This window comes from Epargyreus clarus, unplaced genomic scaffold (assembly GCF_041222505.1).
Source record: "Epargyreus clarus isolate Ecla_fem2 unplaced genomic scaffold, WU_Ecla_fem_2.2 ptg000006l, whole genome shotgun sequence".
NCBI classification, from domain to species: Eukaryota; Metazoa; Arthropoda; class Insecta; order Lepidoptera; family Hesperiidae; genus Epargyreus; species Epargyreus clarus.
The window spans coordinates 11,948,635-11,965,922 of NW_027332214.1; the positions used below are offsets into that span (position 1 = coordinate 11,948,635).

A 17,288-nucleotide genomic window follows, 5' to 3' on the forward strand; every position below is an offset into this window, starting at 1 on the left:
GGACTCACCACACCGTCTGGTGTTTACGACGGTATGCGACCACACATACCGCCGTCCTTCCCAGAGTTGCTTGCTGGACGGCTCGAAGTAGTAGGGATTCACCGGTTCTGGGGCACCGATTTTCCCCCTCCCCTCTCTATTCACCGGTTGTGGGGCACCGACTTTCCCCCCTCGCTTCCCCGTCCCCCCGCTGCCCTGTTTGCCACGATCGAGGGGCGAGCCCGGCTAAAAAAAAAAAAAAAAAAAAAAAAAAAAAAAAAAGTTTGGTGTCAAAATGGGGGTTTCCGACCACGCCCGATCGATTGCACGCATTTATTTTACGCTATCTCCTTTGCTTACGAAGTTAGCTTTTATGAATAACGACCTCTAATTCATTATCTAATCACCTCCTTATCTCATTAAGCTCGCTATGTCCATATAACAATACGGACCTTACTTTTCTAATCACCACTCGCTGTCCTCACAACATAATAGGGTCATTATCACTGTGTCGTTAATGATGGGGGTATGCGCATGGTAATGCAATAAAAAAAACTTCGTATTGACATTGTTTATTATTTCCAAAACAACCTTTTGAACAATTGCGATACTACAATATCGTTTATCAATTTATCCTCACAAAACAGGCTTAAAAAATCTCTGAGTGTATTTCCATAATACATGTAATGCAAGTATGTAAGACTATATTCTCCACAAACTGAAGACCAATCAAGTTGTATTCTATATCTATTAAAATCCCAATGCTTTGCGTTCCTTCTGAAAAAGGCTTTGTGATGGCCTGTTGGTGGTCGGCCATATGAATCAAAATACCCACCGATGCCATTTCTGTCTATGTACATGCCTACCCAGTGAGAGCCTGGTTCACTGTCAGGGTCCAAATTACTTATCAAGTACATTGGAGTCTTAACGTATAGCGGTAATCGGTTTGCCGCATAGACATTGTTTTTCAAGCTACAATGAATTTTATTTAAATGCTTCTGAATCTCGATTGTATCCATTGTGCATGCCTACTTATCGATACCTCTGATAGGTACAATACACTATTTACAAATGCAGAGCAAAATTATCCAAACCTTATATTTAAAGGGATGCAATATGGTTTAACTCGAATGAAAGACTTCAAATAGGTATAATATATTACATTTATTAGGCTTTTACTTACATCTAAGTATATAAATTTATCTTAACTACTGTAGTCGACGGTTACATTTCGGTTCTTATCAATTTCAATAACGTTATCAAACTCTGCATACACTATACAATTAATAGTTTCGGTTAGAGTTGATTCAAACCGAACTTCTACCCTTACACTGCCATGCTTTATAAGATTCCAATGAGTCATGGAATTTGATGACAAATCAGGAGTTAGGTCAAACGCTAATAGGCAGTAACCTTTTGCATATTGCTCCCTAGATATTCCATTACCTTCATTTAGAAAATGTATACCAGTCCCCGAAAATAAAGTGTGATAGGCTGCAGTAAAAATATCATTCTCGAATGATGGTTGCAATGCTTTTGAAGGTATTTGTTGGCCATCAATATATAAACAAAATGTGTTCATAGCATAGTTTTCAAAATTGAATGGATTTTTAGTAAGACTTCCATTGAATGCTGTGTTGTTTACAAATCCAACTATACATCTTTTAGGTACTTGCCCCAGAAAAATGTTGTCAAGAGTCTTTCCCTGAACCCCTGATCCCTGAACTGATGGTATAGTTAAAACTTTGACTTCAGCTCGAGTAATAGGATATTTTGCTGTAGTAGAGGCTAAGACTTTTTGATGTGCGAGGAGTACAGTTGGATTTATTCGTGCTCTACGAACAATAAGAGTTGCATCCGTAATGCATACTTTACATTTTATATCAGTAGAAGAACCCATCAGATTAAACGATTCTCTTGAGCGAATTAATTTGACACTCATTTGAACCCCATTAATTAAAAACTTTTCTTGGTTAAATATATCACCATGTAGATGTCCAATCATTTCTATTTCTTTACTTTCAGATGCTAGTTTTTGTCGTTTCAGAAATCCAGGATTTGTGTTGTCTGTTGAGTTCATTTGTCCAGCTGCATCTTCATACCAAAGACCACAAGTCAAATGAGATTTCTTTGCGGCAGGAGAGTAGTTCAGCAGAGTTTCCAAATAAGCACGGTAAGCATATGTATTATTAGGTGGTGACACAAGTTTTTGATTTAAATATACATCTAACTGGCTGAATAGTGAGTGTAACCAGTTATTTATTGGTGCTATTACTGTGGGTGTGCTCACTTTTGATGAATCTAGGTTAACTATCTTTGCTTTAATATGTATTAACGTATGCGATAAATCTAGGTAATCGTCACCAGATCCTGGTACTTGAAATTCTATTGGTCCATCATCAGCAAGAGACGAAATTGGTTTGTAATGAATCCAAATACCATTTTCAATACTTGTTTGTGTTGATGGCAATGCAAATAAATCTAGTTCAGACTTTATACATTCACAAGAATGACTATGTAAGAAAGACATAATTCCTTAAATTTATTAGTTATGAAAAAATATCTTTTATGTTGGCACGAGAAACTGCCAATTTTTTAATGGCTTTCACTTTAGCAGCTGAGCGTGCACTGAGTGAGGAAAGACGCTTTCTCTTCGTTATATACCCCGATCCAGACATGTTTATTCTATCAATTTTTTCATCAACTTTTCGTTTTAAATTGGAACTAGCGTCCTTGAGACGAGATTTTATTGAATCCTCCATGGGTCGTGCATTCACTAAGTCCGACAAAATACCAACTCCAGCGCCTAGTGCTTCTTTTCCTATAACTCTAGCACCCCTTGAAAGCAAAGGTAAAACTGATCTAAACAAGCCTCCTAAAAAACTGCCAATGCCATGACCACGTTGAAACGCGGCTCCTTTATATATTACTCCAATACCAGAACCAGCTTGATGGGAATAATAATGTTCGTAGGGGCAAGTCATATTATTATTATTATTATTATGAGAAAACATTGTTGTGTTTTTTAAAGTGAAGTTTGATACACACAGTTCCAAATTGAAATGGTATCTTTTGACCAGTGGTTGACCTTATATCTATTTCAATAGTGTCAAATTCTCGTCGCATGATTGGTAAATAGTGAGGAGGTGAAAAAACATGCATTTTATTCGCCCCATAAATATATTTCATTGGATCTAATGGTATAATTCTTAGTAAAGGAGTCATGACGTCACCTACTATCTGTGGTTCAACTATATCGCAATATACAAATAATTGTGATGGTAGACCTAAATGTAAATTTGCAGGACACTTTCCTGTGTTTCTTTCAATGAGATTCCTGTCAGGTTCAAACCCAAGTTGAAACGACAGCTTAGGAGATAGCTTCACTGATCTTATTGATTTATCGGTAACAGAAACACAAACTAATTTTGATACTTCATCATAACGAAATTTTATATTTTCCTTTGTATTATTTAAAGCTACCAAAATATGATCTATGTTGTCATAATTCGTCGCTGGAATATGAGTCTTGTAATATACTAAGGATGGTATTTGATCGCCTGGCATGGTCATGGATTTTGTAATATATATAATATTTTCATGTTCTTGTACAGTAAACATGGTACATGGATATTGAAATTCGGCAACTCCAACTGACCATTCCCCATCTAGCGTTAAGGATTTTGGTAATTTTGTTGAAAACTTCGTTGTTTTGTTATCAGGAAAGTACTCCATAGAACTGTTACTTAGCAATGTTAAATAGAAACTTTCTTTCATCATATTTTTTCTAATTCAGAGGCCAACACCCAGCTATTAAATTTATCTGGATAACCTTTCCACTTCACCAACACTTGCTTTCTGACACCAGAATATCGCGTACTGATTATTTTATCTATTTTATAACTTGAGGTAGGATTATAAGATACCTTTTGTAACTCCTTTTCATAGAAAGTCCCACTTATTGTTTCATTTTGTAAGTCTTTCAAAGTGTATACAACCCATGGAGACCGATCTATAATTGAGGATATAATAAATATTTCATCACTCCAATTAGATTCATATCCTTTTTGAAATATATGCTTATACTTGGTTATTCTTACATAGTCACCGATGTGGAAGTTAGGTAATTGTGTTGTTGCTTCTGTTTGTTTCTTATCTCTATCATATAAATTATTCCATACAGTCATAATATTATGTGAGTTAACATCACAGGGGCACATTTTAATACTTGAATGATAACTATGATTATATGCATATACCAAGTCTTGTAAAACATCAATATATTTATAAGTATTATTGTGTGTAAAATAACGCCACATCTTCATTTTGAGGGTTCTTTGAAATCTTTCAACAATACTTGCTTTAATATCGGGATTATTAGTAGTATAGTAATTTATATTTTTACTTTTTAAATAACTTTGCACATCTTTGGAAATAAATTCTGTACCCTTATCAGACTGAATATGTATGGGTGTTGCATTAGCTTCAATGAAAATACTTTCAAAACATTCTTTAATATTAAATGAATTTTTATTTTTCATAGCTCTTACAAATGCATATTTGCTAAATACATCAATTACACAAAGAATAAAGTTAAATCCATCATTGTACTTAGAATATGTTCTCAAATCACTTAAATCCGCTTGCCAAAGAATATTGAAATTTGACAGTATGTATTTGTTACGGGAAAACCTTCTTGTTACAGGTTTATGTAATGTGTATGTTTCTTGTGAGCGTAGCCAATCTTTTACATCTTCTCTTTTCATTTTACCTTTCATAGCTTTGGCTAATTTATTAATACTACCGAATGCAGCAGGATGAGAAGGGTTATAATAAATACTATTTATTTCTAATAAGGGCTCCATTTCTCCCAGACTAATTTTTTCTTGGGTTTTACTTTTTCTCTTTCAGTACTAGTTGGTGTTGAATTCGGATCTTTTCGAGGTGTAAAGTTCTTATGCTCATCTAATATTAGCTGAGTTATAAAGCCAGTTCTTTTAGTATTACCAAGGTAGGTAACTGGTGTATTGATATCTTTCAATAAAGTTGCAAATTGTTGCCATCCTACTGGATCAATTTTTCTACTTGGTCTAATAAAATCACTCACCAAGTCTATGATGTTACTTCCAGGAATTTTAACTTTGTCTATGAATACAGTACCCTCGCCATCCCAATTAATTTTATCCTTGTGATCAGACAAGAGACCTAGCAACAGCTCACCTTTCTTTAAATATGTTTTAGGTATCACTCTCAATATTTGTTTCGGTGTATACGTTGGTGAGTTAACCTTTTCGTGTTCATTTATATCAACTGTTGTTCGCTTTGGAGTCTGTTCAGCAACTATATTAGTCTTAGCTTCTTCCTGTAGTTTTATATCACTAAAATCTTTCTTTAAATTAAATTTATTATTCGTATCTAATTCCAGTTTATTATTATCAATTTTCATTTTGATATTATCTGTATCACCAGTATTAACATCAGAAAAATAAGTAACAATAGGTAACTCATAAGGTTTTCGGTCTTCTTGAGTATGGTGTAGGTACCTTTGTAAAATTTGTAAATAGAGAATACACTTTTCTCTATCTTCAATATTACTTTTTAATATATTTTGCATTTCGGCATCCAGTCTAGACATGGGACTGTCTAACATTGTTTGTTGATTAATTTTTTCTATTATACCTGGATCTATAAGTAACATTTTCTTAGCGTGTTCCATGTTCATGTTAGGGTATTTACTAGTGCACTCAGAACTGAACCTAATATTATTGGTAAAAATGATCCTCCTTTTTGAATTATAATATTTTTACGGACTTTGTTTGTAGTTTTACGCACCAGTTGTCGAAGTAAGTGTTTGTATTTCTTTAATTTATTCTTCTCATTTTCTGGGAGTTGTACTTTACCTTGTAAAACGTTATAGATACATTCACAAATACAATTTATCTCTTGTTCGCTGCAGGATTTTAAGAGTGCTTTTTGGTATTTTGGTTTAAGAATATGAAGAGCTTCTAAAAACTTTTTATGTGTCTTCAAGGTTCGAGACATTATTAATAAATGACGGAAATTTCTTGTTGCTTTGCATATTTAAACCCCTTTGTAGGTAAGTATACAGTACAGTAACAGTCAGAAGGGAATATTTTTGTTTTTAATCTACATATATCACTAGTATTTTGTTTTAAATCTATCATTAAATATCCATGAGGTTCTTTCGTTGCATCTTTATAAGAATCTTCCATGAATTTAGTATTTTCAGGTGATACTTGTCTCGCTAAGTGTCGAATCTGTGTTTTATCACGTGGATTTTTAAAATATATTATATAACTCGAGTTTAAGGAAATGTCCCTCTGACCTCTACCTTGATGAAACAAATTTTGAGTTATATAAAACACACTCAAATTTCTATGATGACTTCCTTTTGTAAAAATGTCAACGATGCGGCCATCCGATTCTCTCATAAGATCATCGATGATAACAAGCTGGGGACCTTTCCCATCAAACATACTAAGATCTGGCATACCTTGATGGTAATTAACAAGTTTCAAGTTGTATAAAGGTTGCATTTCATCAAAACACCATGTAACTTGATCGAAACTTGTACTACAAATATCTTTTACATATTTCAAGAAGTTTGTAACGAATTGTGACTTTCCACATCCACTTGGACCAGCAACTATTGCAGTAAAGGGATGAATGAAATGAAACATTTTTAAAACAAGTTGACTGCACAACGTATTATTTAACAATGAACATAATTTAATGAACAATACACATTTATAATAATCAAGTATAATTTGTCTTAAAACTAGAACACATACATGAAATGGTTTACAGGAACAAACATTGAAATACATTACCAAACTAACAATTATAAACTAGACATACACATTTATAAACACAATTAAGATAATATATAGTTCAAAGAATTACATTAAACATATTTGCAAGTAAACCAATATTTCACCGTTGTTATCTAAGTTTGTAATGACCCCAAGCTAATGTGTCAATACCATTAGGCAAAATATGGCAAAATTTCTGGGGCAAGTACCTAAAAGATGTATAGTTGGATTTGTAAACAACACAGCATTCAATGGAAGTCTTACTAAAAATCCATTCAATTTTGAAAACTATGCTATGAACACATTTTGTTTATATATTGATGGCCAACAAATACCTTCAAAAGCATTGCAACCATCATTCGAGAATGATATTTTTACTGCAGCCTATCACACTTTATTTTCGGGGACTGGTATACATTTTCTAAATGAAGGTAATGGAATATCTAGGGAGCAATATGCAAAAGGTTACTGCCTATTAGCGTTTGACCTAACTCCTGATTTGTCATCAAATTCCATGACTCATTGGAATCTTATAAAGCATGGCAGTGTAAGGGTAGAAGTTCGGTTTGAATCAACTCTAACCGAAACTATTAATTGTATAGTGTATGCAGAGTTTGATAACGTTATTGAAATTGATAAGAACCGAAATGTAACCGTCGACTACAGTAGTTAAGATAAATTTATATACTTAGATGTAAGTAAAAGCCTAATAAATGTAATATATTATACCTATTTGAAGTCTTTCATTCGAGTTAAACCATATTGCATCCCTTTAAATATAAGGTTTGGATAATTTTGCTCTGCATTTGTAAATAGTGTATTGTACCTATCAGAGGTATCGATAAGTAGGCATGCACAATGGATACAATCGAGATTCAGAAGCATTTAAATAAAATTCATTGTAGCTTGAAAAACAATGTCTATGCGGCAAACCGATTACCGCTATACGTTAAGACTCCAATGTACTTGATAAGTAATTTGGACCCTGACAGTGAACCAGGCTCTCACTGGGTAGGCATGTACATAGACAGAAATGGCATCGGTGGGTATTTTGATTCATATGGCCGACCACCAACAGGCCATCACAAAGCCTTTTTCAGAAGGAACGCAAAGCATTGGGATTTTAATAGATATAGAATACAACTTGATTGGTCTTCAGTTTGTGGAGAATATAGTCTTACATACTTGCATTACATGTATTATGGAAATACACTCAGAGATTTTTTAAGCCTGTTTTGTGAGGATAAATTGATAAACGATATTGTAGTATCGCAATTGTTCAAAAGGTTGTTTTGGAAATAATAAACAATGTCAATACGAAGTTTTTTTTATTGCATTACCATGCGCATACCCCCATCATTAACGACACAGTGATAATGACCCTATTATGTTGTGAGGACAGCGAGTGGTGATTAGAAAAGTAAGGTCCGTATTGTTATATGGACATAGCGAGCTTAATGAGATAAGGAGGTGATTAGATAATGAATTAGAGGTCGTTATTCATAAAAGCTAACTTCGTAAGCAAAGGAGATAGCGTAAAATAAATGCGTGCAATCGATCGGGCGTGGTCGGAAACCCCCATTTTGACACCAAACTTTTTTTTTTTTTTTTTTTTTTTTTTTTTTAGCCGGGCTCGCCCCTCGATCGTGGCAAACAGGGCAGCGGGGGGACGGGGAAGCGAGGGGGGAAAGTCGGTGCCCCACAACCGGTGAATAGAGAGGGGAGGGGGAAAATCGGTGCCCCAGAACCGGTGAATCCCTACTACTGCTCGACCTCCCAATCTTGCCGCCCGCAACCCCGGAAGCCCCCTTTTTAGTCGCCTCTTACGACAGGCAGGGGATACCGTAGCCCTATTCTAGTCCCGGGACTGTGACGCAATACATAATGTTGGTTAAGGCCAATGGCATTCGCCTTAAACAAAATTATCAGGAAGACATACGGTTCTGTACCGCCGCCGTGCTGCGGGAACGCTGACTCCACACCTACGTTGCCACCACATAGTTCCGAACGTGGGAAGTCACTCTGGGTGCTAACATCGCCCCAGCAAGACACTTAAGTCAGTTACAATTTAGCTTAGTCAACTCACTCATATTACCACTTTTCCAGGTAAATCATCTATTTTAAACGACAATTTTGTGCATCGTAAAAAAGTTTTCGTGTTCTAGGAATTATAAATGTATTTGATATTGTGTGTTTTTGGGTTGATATTGATATCCTATAACAAAAGTGAATACTTCGAACTTCTAATTTATGAGTATCATTCAGGAATAGCTAGAATCGAACCCTTTGTGGTTTGACTATGTAGGCACCACCACCATACCTGTTACCTATTTTTGCCTAATATCAGCAACATTCAGCACTGCGTCCATTTTGATTACTGTTTTCAAGCATAAGTTAATTTTTTTACAAATGTTTACTTCACAATCTTTCATCTTGACTGTATATTAATACATTAAGAAATGTATACCGATAGTATTTTCACTACCTTCAATCCAAAATATGACCAAAGAAGGTGGTAAAACCCTTTGTGGTTCGACTCCGGCGGCACAACCGCCACACCTTTCTACCTAATAACAGCACTGTTAGGCGCTGCTGTGTTCTGTTTTGAAGGTTTTGGTAAGGGAGACAGACTTTTCCGAGGCGTTCCAGCTTAGTCCTCAGGGGTAGCGGCGCATCTGTGAGCGACCTCAGGTAGGAACGACTAATCCTATCTAGGGTTGATTACAGATGTCCATGGCCGGCAGTAGCCACTTACTACCAGATGATGCAGTCCATCTACTCCTCTGGTCGTCTGCTGCTCCTATATTATTAAAAAGAAAAAAAGAAGCAGTTAATATTTAAACGTTAGAAAATTTAGTAAACGGAACGAAAACAAACTAATAAACTTTCTTCCCGAACGTCAACAAACTTTACAAAGAGCTCTAATCATGAGCTGAATTAGAATTGCAAATGGCGACGTTGTATCGGAGAATCTGAATTAGTCCTCCAAGCTGATTGCTGATGAAGAGGTGTTAACATGGTATTCTTGATTTTTTATGATATGATAACAAACGAGTTTGCAAAGTCAGATGCTAACTCGGGGTTCGAGGTTCGAACCCACCTCTGATTTTTTAAAGGTATGTGCGTATTAAAAAATAATTATCACTTGTTATCGGTGAAAACAAACATCGTGAGGAAACCTACGTGTCTAAGATTTACTTAAACAAATCTCATTTGTTTAAGTAAATCTTAGACACGTGATTTTAGCCTGAGCCTTTCTCACTCTGAACCCCGTGCCCAGCAGCGGGACAGTAATGGGTTGACGATGAATAAAGAAACAAATGGGCATTCAGTGAACCTATATGTAGAGTACCCAGTGCCACCCGTGCACATCTGTTCTCAACCCAAGGATTACAATCGCACCTGTACCCTTACTGTTCTCAAATCATCCCACAATTTTACGTTACGTTTACACAATCCAATATTCTGTTCCCTTTGCTTCAGTAGACTGAGTAAACGTAACAATAAGTGCTCAAGTTTTTCTGTGAAAAGAGAGACAAAACATAAAGCGCCATTTTGTCAATTTAGACATTTAATGTTACGTTACTGACACTTTAGTTCTGATACAATCCGCTAGGGGCGTTGATTGGAAATTGTACGGGCAAATACGTAAACAAATAACAAAACAGTCATTTTGTCAAAACGTAATAACTGATGATGATGATGGTAAGGGTACTGAGGTCGGCTACAGATGCATTGCTACCTTTGAGGACTAAATTGAAACGCCTCCGATAAGTATATTTCCCTTGCCATACCCTTCAAATGGAAACACTAAAGCGTTTCAAACTACTATTATTAAGCAAAAATAGGTATGTCGGTGAAAATAAAAAAGTTAAACATAATTTAAAAGGTTATTTTAGTACAAAGGACTCTAATATTATTTAAGCCTTGTTTCACTTTAGTTTTGATCAAAAGGCAATAAATAAATACTTTATAATTATGTCTGATAAACAATATATTCTTGGAAATAACAATACGAAAACTAAATATAAATTCACCAAAATTCAATACAATGGATTTTAAAGTTTCATTTGTCAATTGTAATACTATATTTTATTCAGAAGTGAATAAGTAATTCATAAACAGTTATTTAAGGCCTCCTGTTTGTGAAGTGTAATTAATTAATTGAGAATTAAGAGATAAAGAGAGCATGCAGTCCACTTGATGGTAAGTGGATACTGCCGTCCACAGACATGTGTAACCGACCATAGATAACATTAGATTCCTGCTTAAGTTCAACCATAGATGGACCTTTACCAAAACACAGCAAATTATGTTAACTGCTGTTATATGGCAGAAATAGGTGTGGCGGTGGTGCTGCCGGAAACGAACATAAAGCGTCCTAGTAACCTTAAGTGTACTTTTTTTGAAACATCAAAGTCGGACTTTTTTTATATTAATCCTACATCTTGTAACAACTATAATAAAGGGATTACTTCAAAATAATTACTGCAATGCTAGACGCATTGGTTTGACGAAACCCTAAAACTGTATCTGGGACACGGAATAAAAATAGCCTACAAAATAGCTAAGTGGTGAAAAAATAGGTTATCCCATTTTCCCCGTGAAGCCAAGGACACTTACAATTGTTGATGGTTGACAAAAGATCCGTAGGCATTCTCGCTTTCTTCCTTCTGTTAGAACCTTTTTTATGGAGCTTAAACGTGGTCTCTTTATGAGCTATTTGGAAGCGAATAGTATGGTAAAGTAGGGCTTGTCTATCGCTTTTGTATTCGATTTGGTTGGATATAGATTTTGATATGAAAGTGAAGGTAAAGTTGATGGTAAAGTTGAAGTATACTATACATACATTAAAACATTGAAAAGTATTAATTCTTTGTAATATACATTTATTACATCTCAAATATACTTGAACAAGTGAAAAATGAAGTCCAATTATCACTTATCTAATGCTGTTATCCTCTTGTAAACTTTCCTTAAACACTTGCATATAATGATGATTAATTCATTATAATATCTGGTACTGTCTGCCTAGATCAATCAGAACATAGAAGAGCGATGTGTCATGGATGTCATCGGTGACTAAGAAATAAACCTAGAATAGGGGTAGCAATATTTTACTTTACATTACCACATTAACATGCACAGCCAAAACTGGTAACAACGACAGAACACCCGATGACGAAGGTAAGAAACCAAAGAGATTTTTAAGACCAACATTATTAAGTGACATGCATCGGGATCATTTCAGATATTATTCCGAACCGGAATCACAACGTAGTTTACATCAATATCGTGTTGGATCGACATCGATGTAAAACCAATAAAACTAAGCGCTCAAACTACGTCCAGTGAGAAGTACGAAGTACTCCAGTACCGACTTATCGAGAAAGTATAAGCCCTTTCATTCCTCGATCGCCATGCCGATTTCACTCGAACTTTGCAAATCCACGAGCTGAATTAAATAGCTCCAGAGCTTCGAAATTTTATGGTGTCTTGAGATCCGTAATAAAATCTCACAAAACCCAACTTCGAATCTTGAGTTGTTGCACTAAGATCCATTTTGAAGAGGATGTTAAGTTTTGGAAAACGTGGGTAATGAGTCACAAAACATCGGGTACTCTTTTTGTGTCATTTAAGGCTTCAACGGCATTTAGTTGTACAATAATCTGTATTTCTACAGATTTTGATGTTAAGACACCATGATAAGGATCATTTTCGAGTGGGGATGCGTGTCGTTAGTAGCTTTCAGACATGTTAAGTTGGGAGCAGAAATGGCTACAGATTCGTTCTTGTAACGCTTTTTGCGGGTGTGTCGTAATGCGACAATTATGAAAAGATTTACGAAAAAGATAAAATGGAACATTTTTAGGAAGTGCTACTTCAGAAGCCAGAGGAGCAAAAGTAACTAGAGTGAAATGATGTAAGGACTACTAGTAGAATCATAATAGGTACAAGTAGAACTATGTTGTAGCGATGTACGTCATTGCTGATTAAGGCTTAAAGCCGTAGTCGAAGTATAAGTTGGTAGACTTCTTACACTTTTTAAAATATTATGACAATTAGTATTTATGTGTTACGAAATATATATGTAAACATGGATGTTGTCTGTCTATTCGACCTTTATGCACTACTTCACCATTCATCCGATGGTCATGAACCTTTACAACGTTATCGAGTAGCGTATTTAATGCACCGGTGGTAGACCACCGGCGCTCTTCCTCCGTCTTACGAATTTTCGATCCGGTCACAAGTCCTGACGTGAGTTTAACATGTTTTATCCATCATAAAAAGTGACCAACGGCACTAAAGAAGTTTTCACTTCAAAAACCTTAGTACTTCACGTGTGTGTTCAGCATGTATTTATAAATTTCCAAAACACTCACCATTTTTAGCCGCCATCGCGATAGTGGCGCCCAGCAACGCGGCGGACGCGATCAGGCGACACAACGCCGGCGGCATGTTGGCGGCTCACTGCACCATCACATCACAGTCACTCGTCCGCTACCATCACACTTCCCAAACCCTCTCGGAATTTACGACAAATTTGATATTGCTCTCACTTTGGCTTTACAATTTCACTGGAATTTCGTTTCGTTGTCAAGTCGGCATCTGGAACAATAAAGCAATGTTGTAATAAAATATTTTCGAATAACGTTTCATACAAAGAAAGTTAAATAATAACCGACGATAATAATTTGTGTAAGCGCAGATTTCGTTCATTTTTTAAGACTTGACATACCAAGTTCAAAAGTAACATACAATTATTTCATCAAATTAATAGACAATGTTACCTTTAACCCATCAGTATTCGTAATTAACATGAAATAAGTCTAGACTTCTAAGGAATGATAAAATAGACTAACTATTACGAGAGGAGTATTACGTAGTCGGTATAAAATAGTAATAGTAACAAAAATAACGACTCCAAAGGGACCATAAGGCAAAAACATTGCACACATGACCACAAGGCCGATCTCAGATATTTGCGGTCGGGAGGTTTAAACTTAGAACCCTTTGTGGTTCGGCTCCGGAGGCCTCCACCCCCATACCTTTATCTGGTCATAACATCAGTACTACTTATCCAAGATGTTCCAACTTAGACCCCAGGGGTTGCTGTGGTTGACTCTTATCTTATCTCGAGTTGATGACAAATATCCATGAAGAGCAATAACCAACTAGACTTTACCATAAGGTAGGCATGCTAATCTACATAATAAAAAAATCCAAACATCCATGTGCAGCACTAACCACTTAGGGCAATTGACTGCATACTCATTTATTTCCCATTACATAAAAAAACTTGTCTCATTTATAACAGATAATCGACAAAAGCATTTCATTCAAGAAAATAAATTCAGAGCTATAAAAATTGAATACAAAACTTAACGGAGACGGGAGTAAGTGCGTGCTTAAGATCGGGATAATGATTAAGTGAGAGCTCTCGCCTCGAAACCGAGATGTTATTGTGTTATGACACTAAACGATTCTTTGACGAAACGATCCTTGAATGAATATTACTATCGTTTTTGTACTTTAGTTGAAGTTTTTATAACCTAGAGAAGTTTACTAAATTTACCTTCTATACCTAAAAATATATTTATTTGTATATCCTATATTTACACGCATTTCCAAACATATGCGTAGACACGCGTGCACCTGTATCACTTGCGTACATACGTATATTTTCAGGCTCCATAGAATACAAGAGGTACAGCTGCTCGTCAACTTCATACTCGTAAGTACGGCAAAATACCTATGTTACCATGTCGTTAAGAGAGACAGTTAACACAGGCTTGAGTTCTTCTTTATTGAAAAGTAAATCGAACCGAAATATCAGTAGTTTGCTTATATTCTTATATGTTTATATGTATTATTCTATATGTCTAGTGATATACTAGATCACAAGCGAATAACAAAGACGTATCGGGAAGGTCTTGAGATGCACTATTCACTCCGATGTTAAAGTCAATACTACAACCACGAAAAAAGTATCCAAGTAACTTTATCTAAGTCTAACATTGATGCGTTGCTGTCTCTGCTTAGAATAAGGCATAAGTCAACTAACCTCTCCAATCCACCCAGACCAAACCAAAACCCAACCACTTTACATAACTGCCTACAACCATCAGTTTAAATTAAGCAATGAATTCCCAAAGTCAACGTGCACGTCGCACGCAAATAATGTTTGTTTGCGTCGGAACTCAAAATTTCAAATTTCAAATGTCGACGACACGCTAGCTTTGACGTGCCCATAATTGCGGTGGAGGAAATTGGAAAGTTCCAAAATATGAATTTTATTTAATCTGTATATACTCATAGCTGTAATATATATTTTTTGCTATCAACACTAATAGCTCTATGCTAAAACGCTGCTTCCATAGGTACCTTCGATAAATAAAACGTTACATAAACAAACATCCACTGTCAAAGTAAAAATCATTAGCCTGGTTGGGGATCAAATTTGTTCTGAATCTTGTATGTTGGTCATATGATTCAGTAATCATGTTAGTCGTTTAAATCCTGTCTACCTTCGTATTCGGTACTGGACTTAAAGAAAAATAGTGTAAAGATCTTCTAAAAAGTTGAGATAGTTAGAGTACAAGACGCCCTCCGACCCGGTGGGAAGATGACGACGAAAAACCGTTGAGTTCCGGCTTAGGTCCGGAATGACGCAGATAGGAAGACTATGTCCAAGAGTAAACTGACAAAGACTGATTTATGAAAGACGCGAACGAACATACCGCTCACCTAATAACTAGATATTCACACCCATGAAAATTCACTCTAAATAGGATCGGAGTCCTAAGGCTTGCCACAGAGTCATTGCTACTCAAACCCTACAAACCAAAAGTCTTACGCGTGGCATGTTACCACCTTCAAGCGAAGTGACTTCCCAATTACAAGACATACTCGAGCATACGAATTGCGGCTAAACCAACGTACCTACCTAACATAATTATAAATTCCAGTTGTCGACAACGAGCATGTAGCTGACGTCATTGAAACGCGGTAATGGAAATGCCATTTCAAACTACAACTAGTTGCAAGCTAACCAATAACCAGTAATTATTAATTTGTAACAATGTATAATTAAACGGATTGTTTAGTTCATTGTAAATCATACTGGCTTTGTCATGAATTTTGTGTTATTTATTAATTGAAAATTGAGTTCATTGAGCGTGAATTGAAGCGTTAATTTAAATTTGGGAACTAGATTTTAATGTAATATAAAAGGATCAAACGCGCATACAGCCAAACTGATGATCAGTGGCCACTGCCGTCAACCAGAATTCTGATTGGATCGGCCACAGCTACGTGTCTTTCCCTACGAACTAAGTAGGAACGCCTCGGATAAGTATGCTTCCTTTACCACGCCGTTCCTGTTCCGATGATTTCCGTTTGGTAACATTATGACCTAGTTTTACCACAATTAATGTTATATCTGGAACAAATTAGAATATAAAATTTTACAGGTAACACAAAAATTAGACGGACGGGTGAATACATCAGATCCATTTTTATACGGTGTTTTAAAATCCATCTCTAATATTTTGAACACGATTTTAACTAGGAAGACTCCTTATCCGAGCACCTTAGAAAAATCCCTTTAAAAATGTAGGACGCTAGTCATTCTATCATTGGATGACCAGCGAGGGATTTAACTTACGTCAGAGACATAAATCTAGCTCAGGGAGAGCTATTGGTGTCGTTACTCCTAATTTAAAGTGCTGAAATGCCAAATTTTGCGCCACTCCGTATTTCCCGATGAAAAGTAAGGTACGAAGAAGTACGACGGTTTAATTAAAAAGTTACGTTAGGTGTCGCCTAACGAGTTGCCGCGGATTCTGTTACCGTTACATTAAAGTCTAGACCAAGATGTTTAAATATGATACATTTTTAAATAGTTGTTGTAATGCATAATTTGTATTAACCTATTAAATTTGTCATTTGTAGTATGTATCAAATTTAGCGAAAAATCTTTTTGATGTTTCTCCTTGCGACAGAGTATAACATAATAGATTTTAAAAATACCATATACCTACTCTATTAGTACATTACATACGGCTACTACAGTTACCGTTACCTACATATACCTGAATTACCGTACTCGATATACTTTTTTAAATGAGTTTTCTATGAAACCTAGTTAGATCGATTTGTCACCCATAACACCCTCTGCATACAGTATTTAATGAAATTCGTTGGTGCCGTTTCAGAGATTCAGATTATAATTTGTACAATACAAAAATTGCTCGTCTAAAGGTATTAGATAGATACTACCAATCCATAAAATCATTAATTGTAGTATCTACTTTACACAATAAATTGATTCGATTTAGCTCACAAAAGATAATTAAGAGTAGTGCAAACAACTACAAAATCAACGAGAACTATAACAGATTTCCAAAAACAACGGTGTGCCGACATTCCTATTTAAAGTCTTCAAAATTGATTAAAATTCTGTCTCGTGTT

General features: G+C 35.7%; 1 protein-coding gene across 2 annotated transcripts in view; it reads right to left on the reverse strand.

Moving 5' to 3' along the window:
* Positions 1-17,288, reverse strand: part of side-VII (sidestep VII transmembrane protein) — a 354,532-nt gene that overhangs the window by 259,294 nt on the left and 77,950 nt on the right. For both annotated transcript variants that reach the window (XM_073074093.1, XM_073074092.1), the window contains exon 2: positions 13,199-13,424. In XM_073074093.1, the coding sequence (XP_072930194.1) occupies positions 13,199-13,274 (76 nt within the window). In that variant the 5' untranslated portion in view covers positions 13,275-13,424. The remainder of the gene's footprint in view (positions 1-13,198; positions 13,425-17,288) is intronic.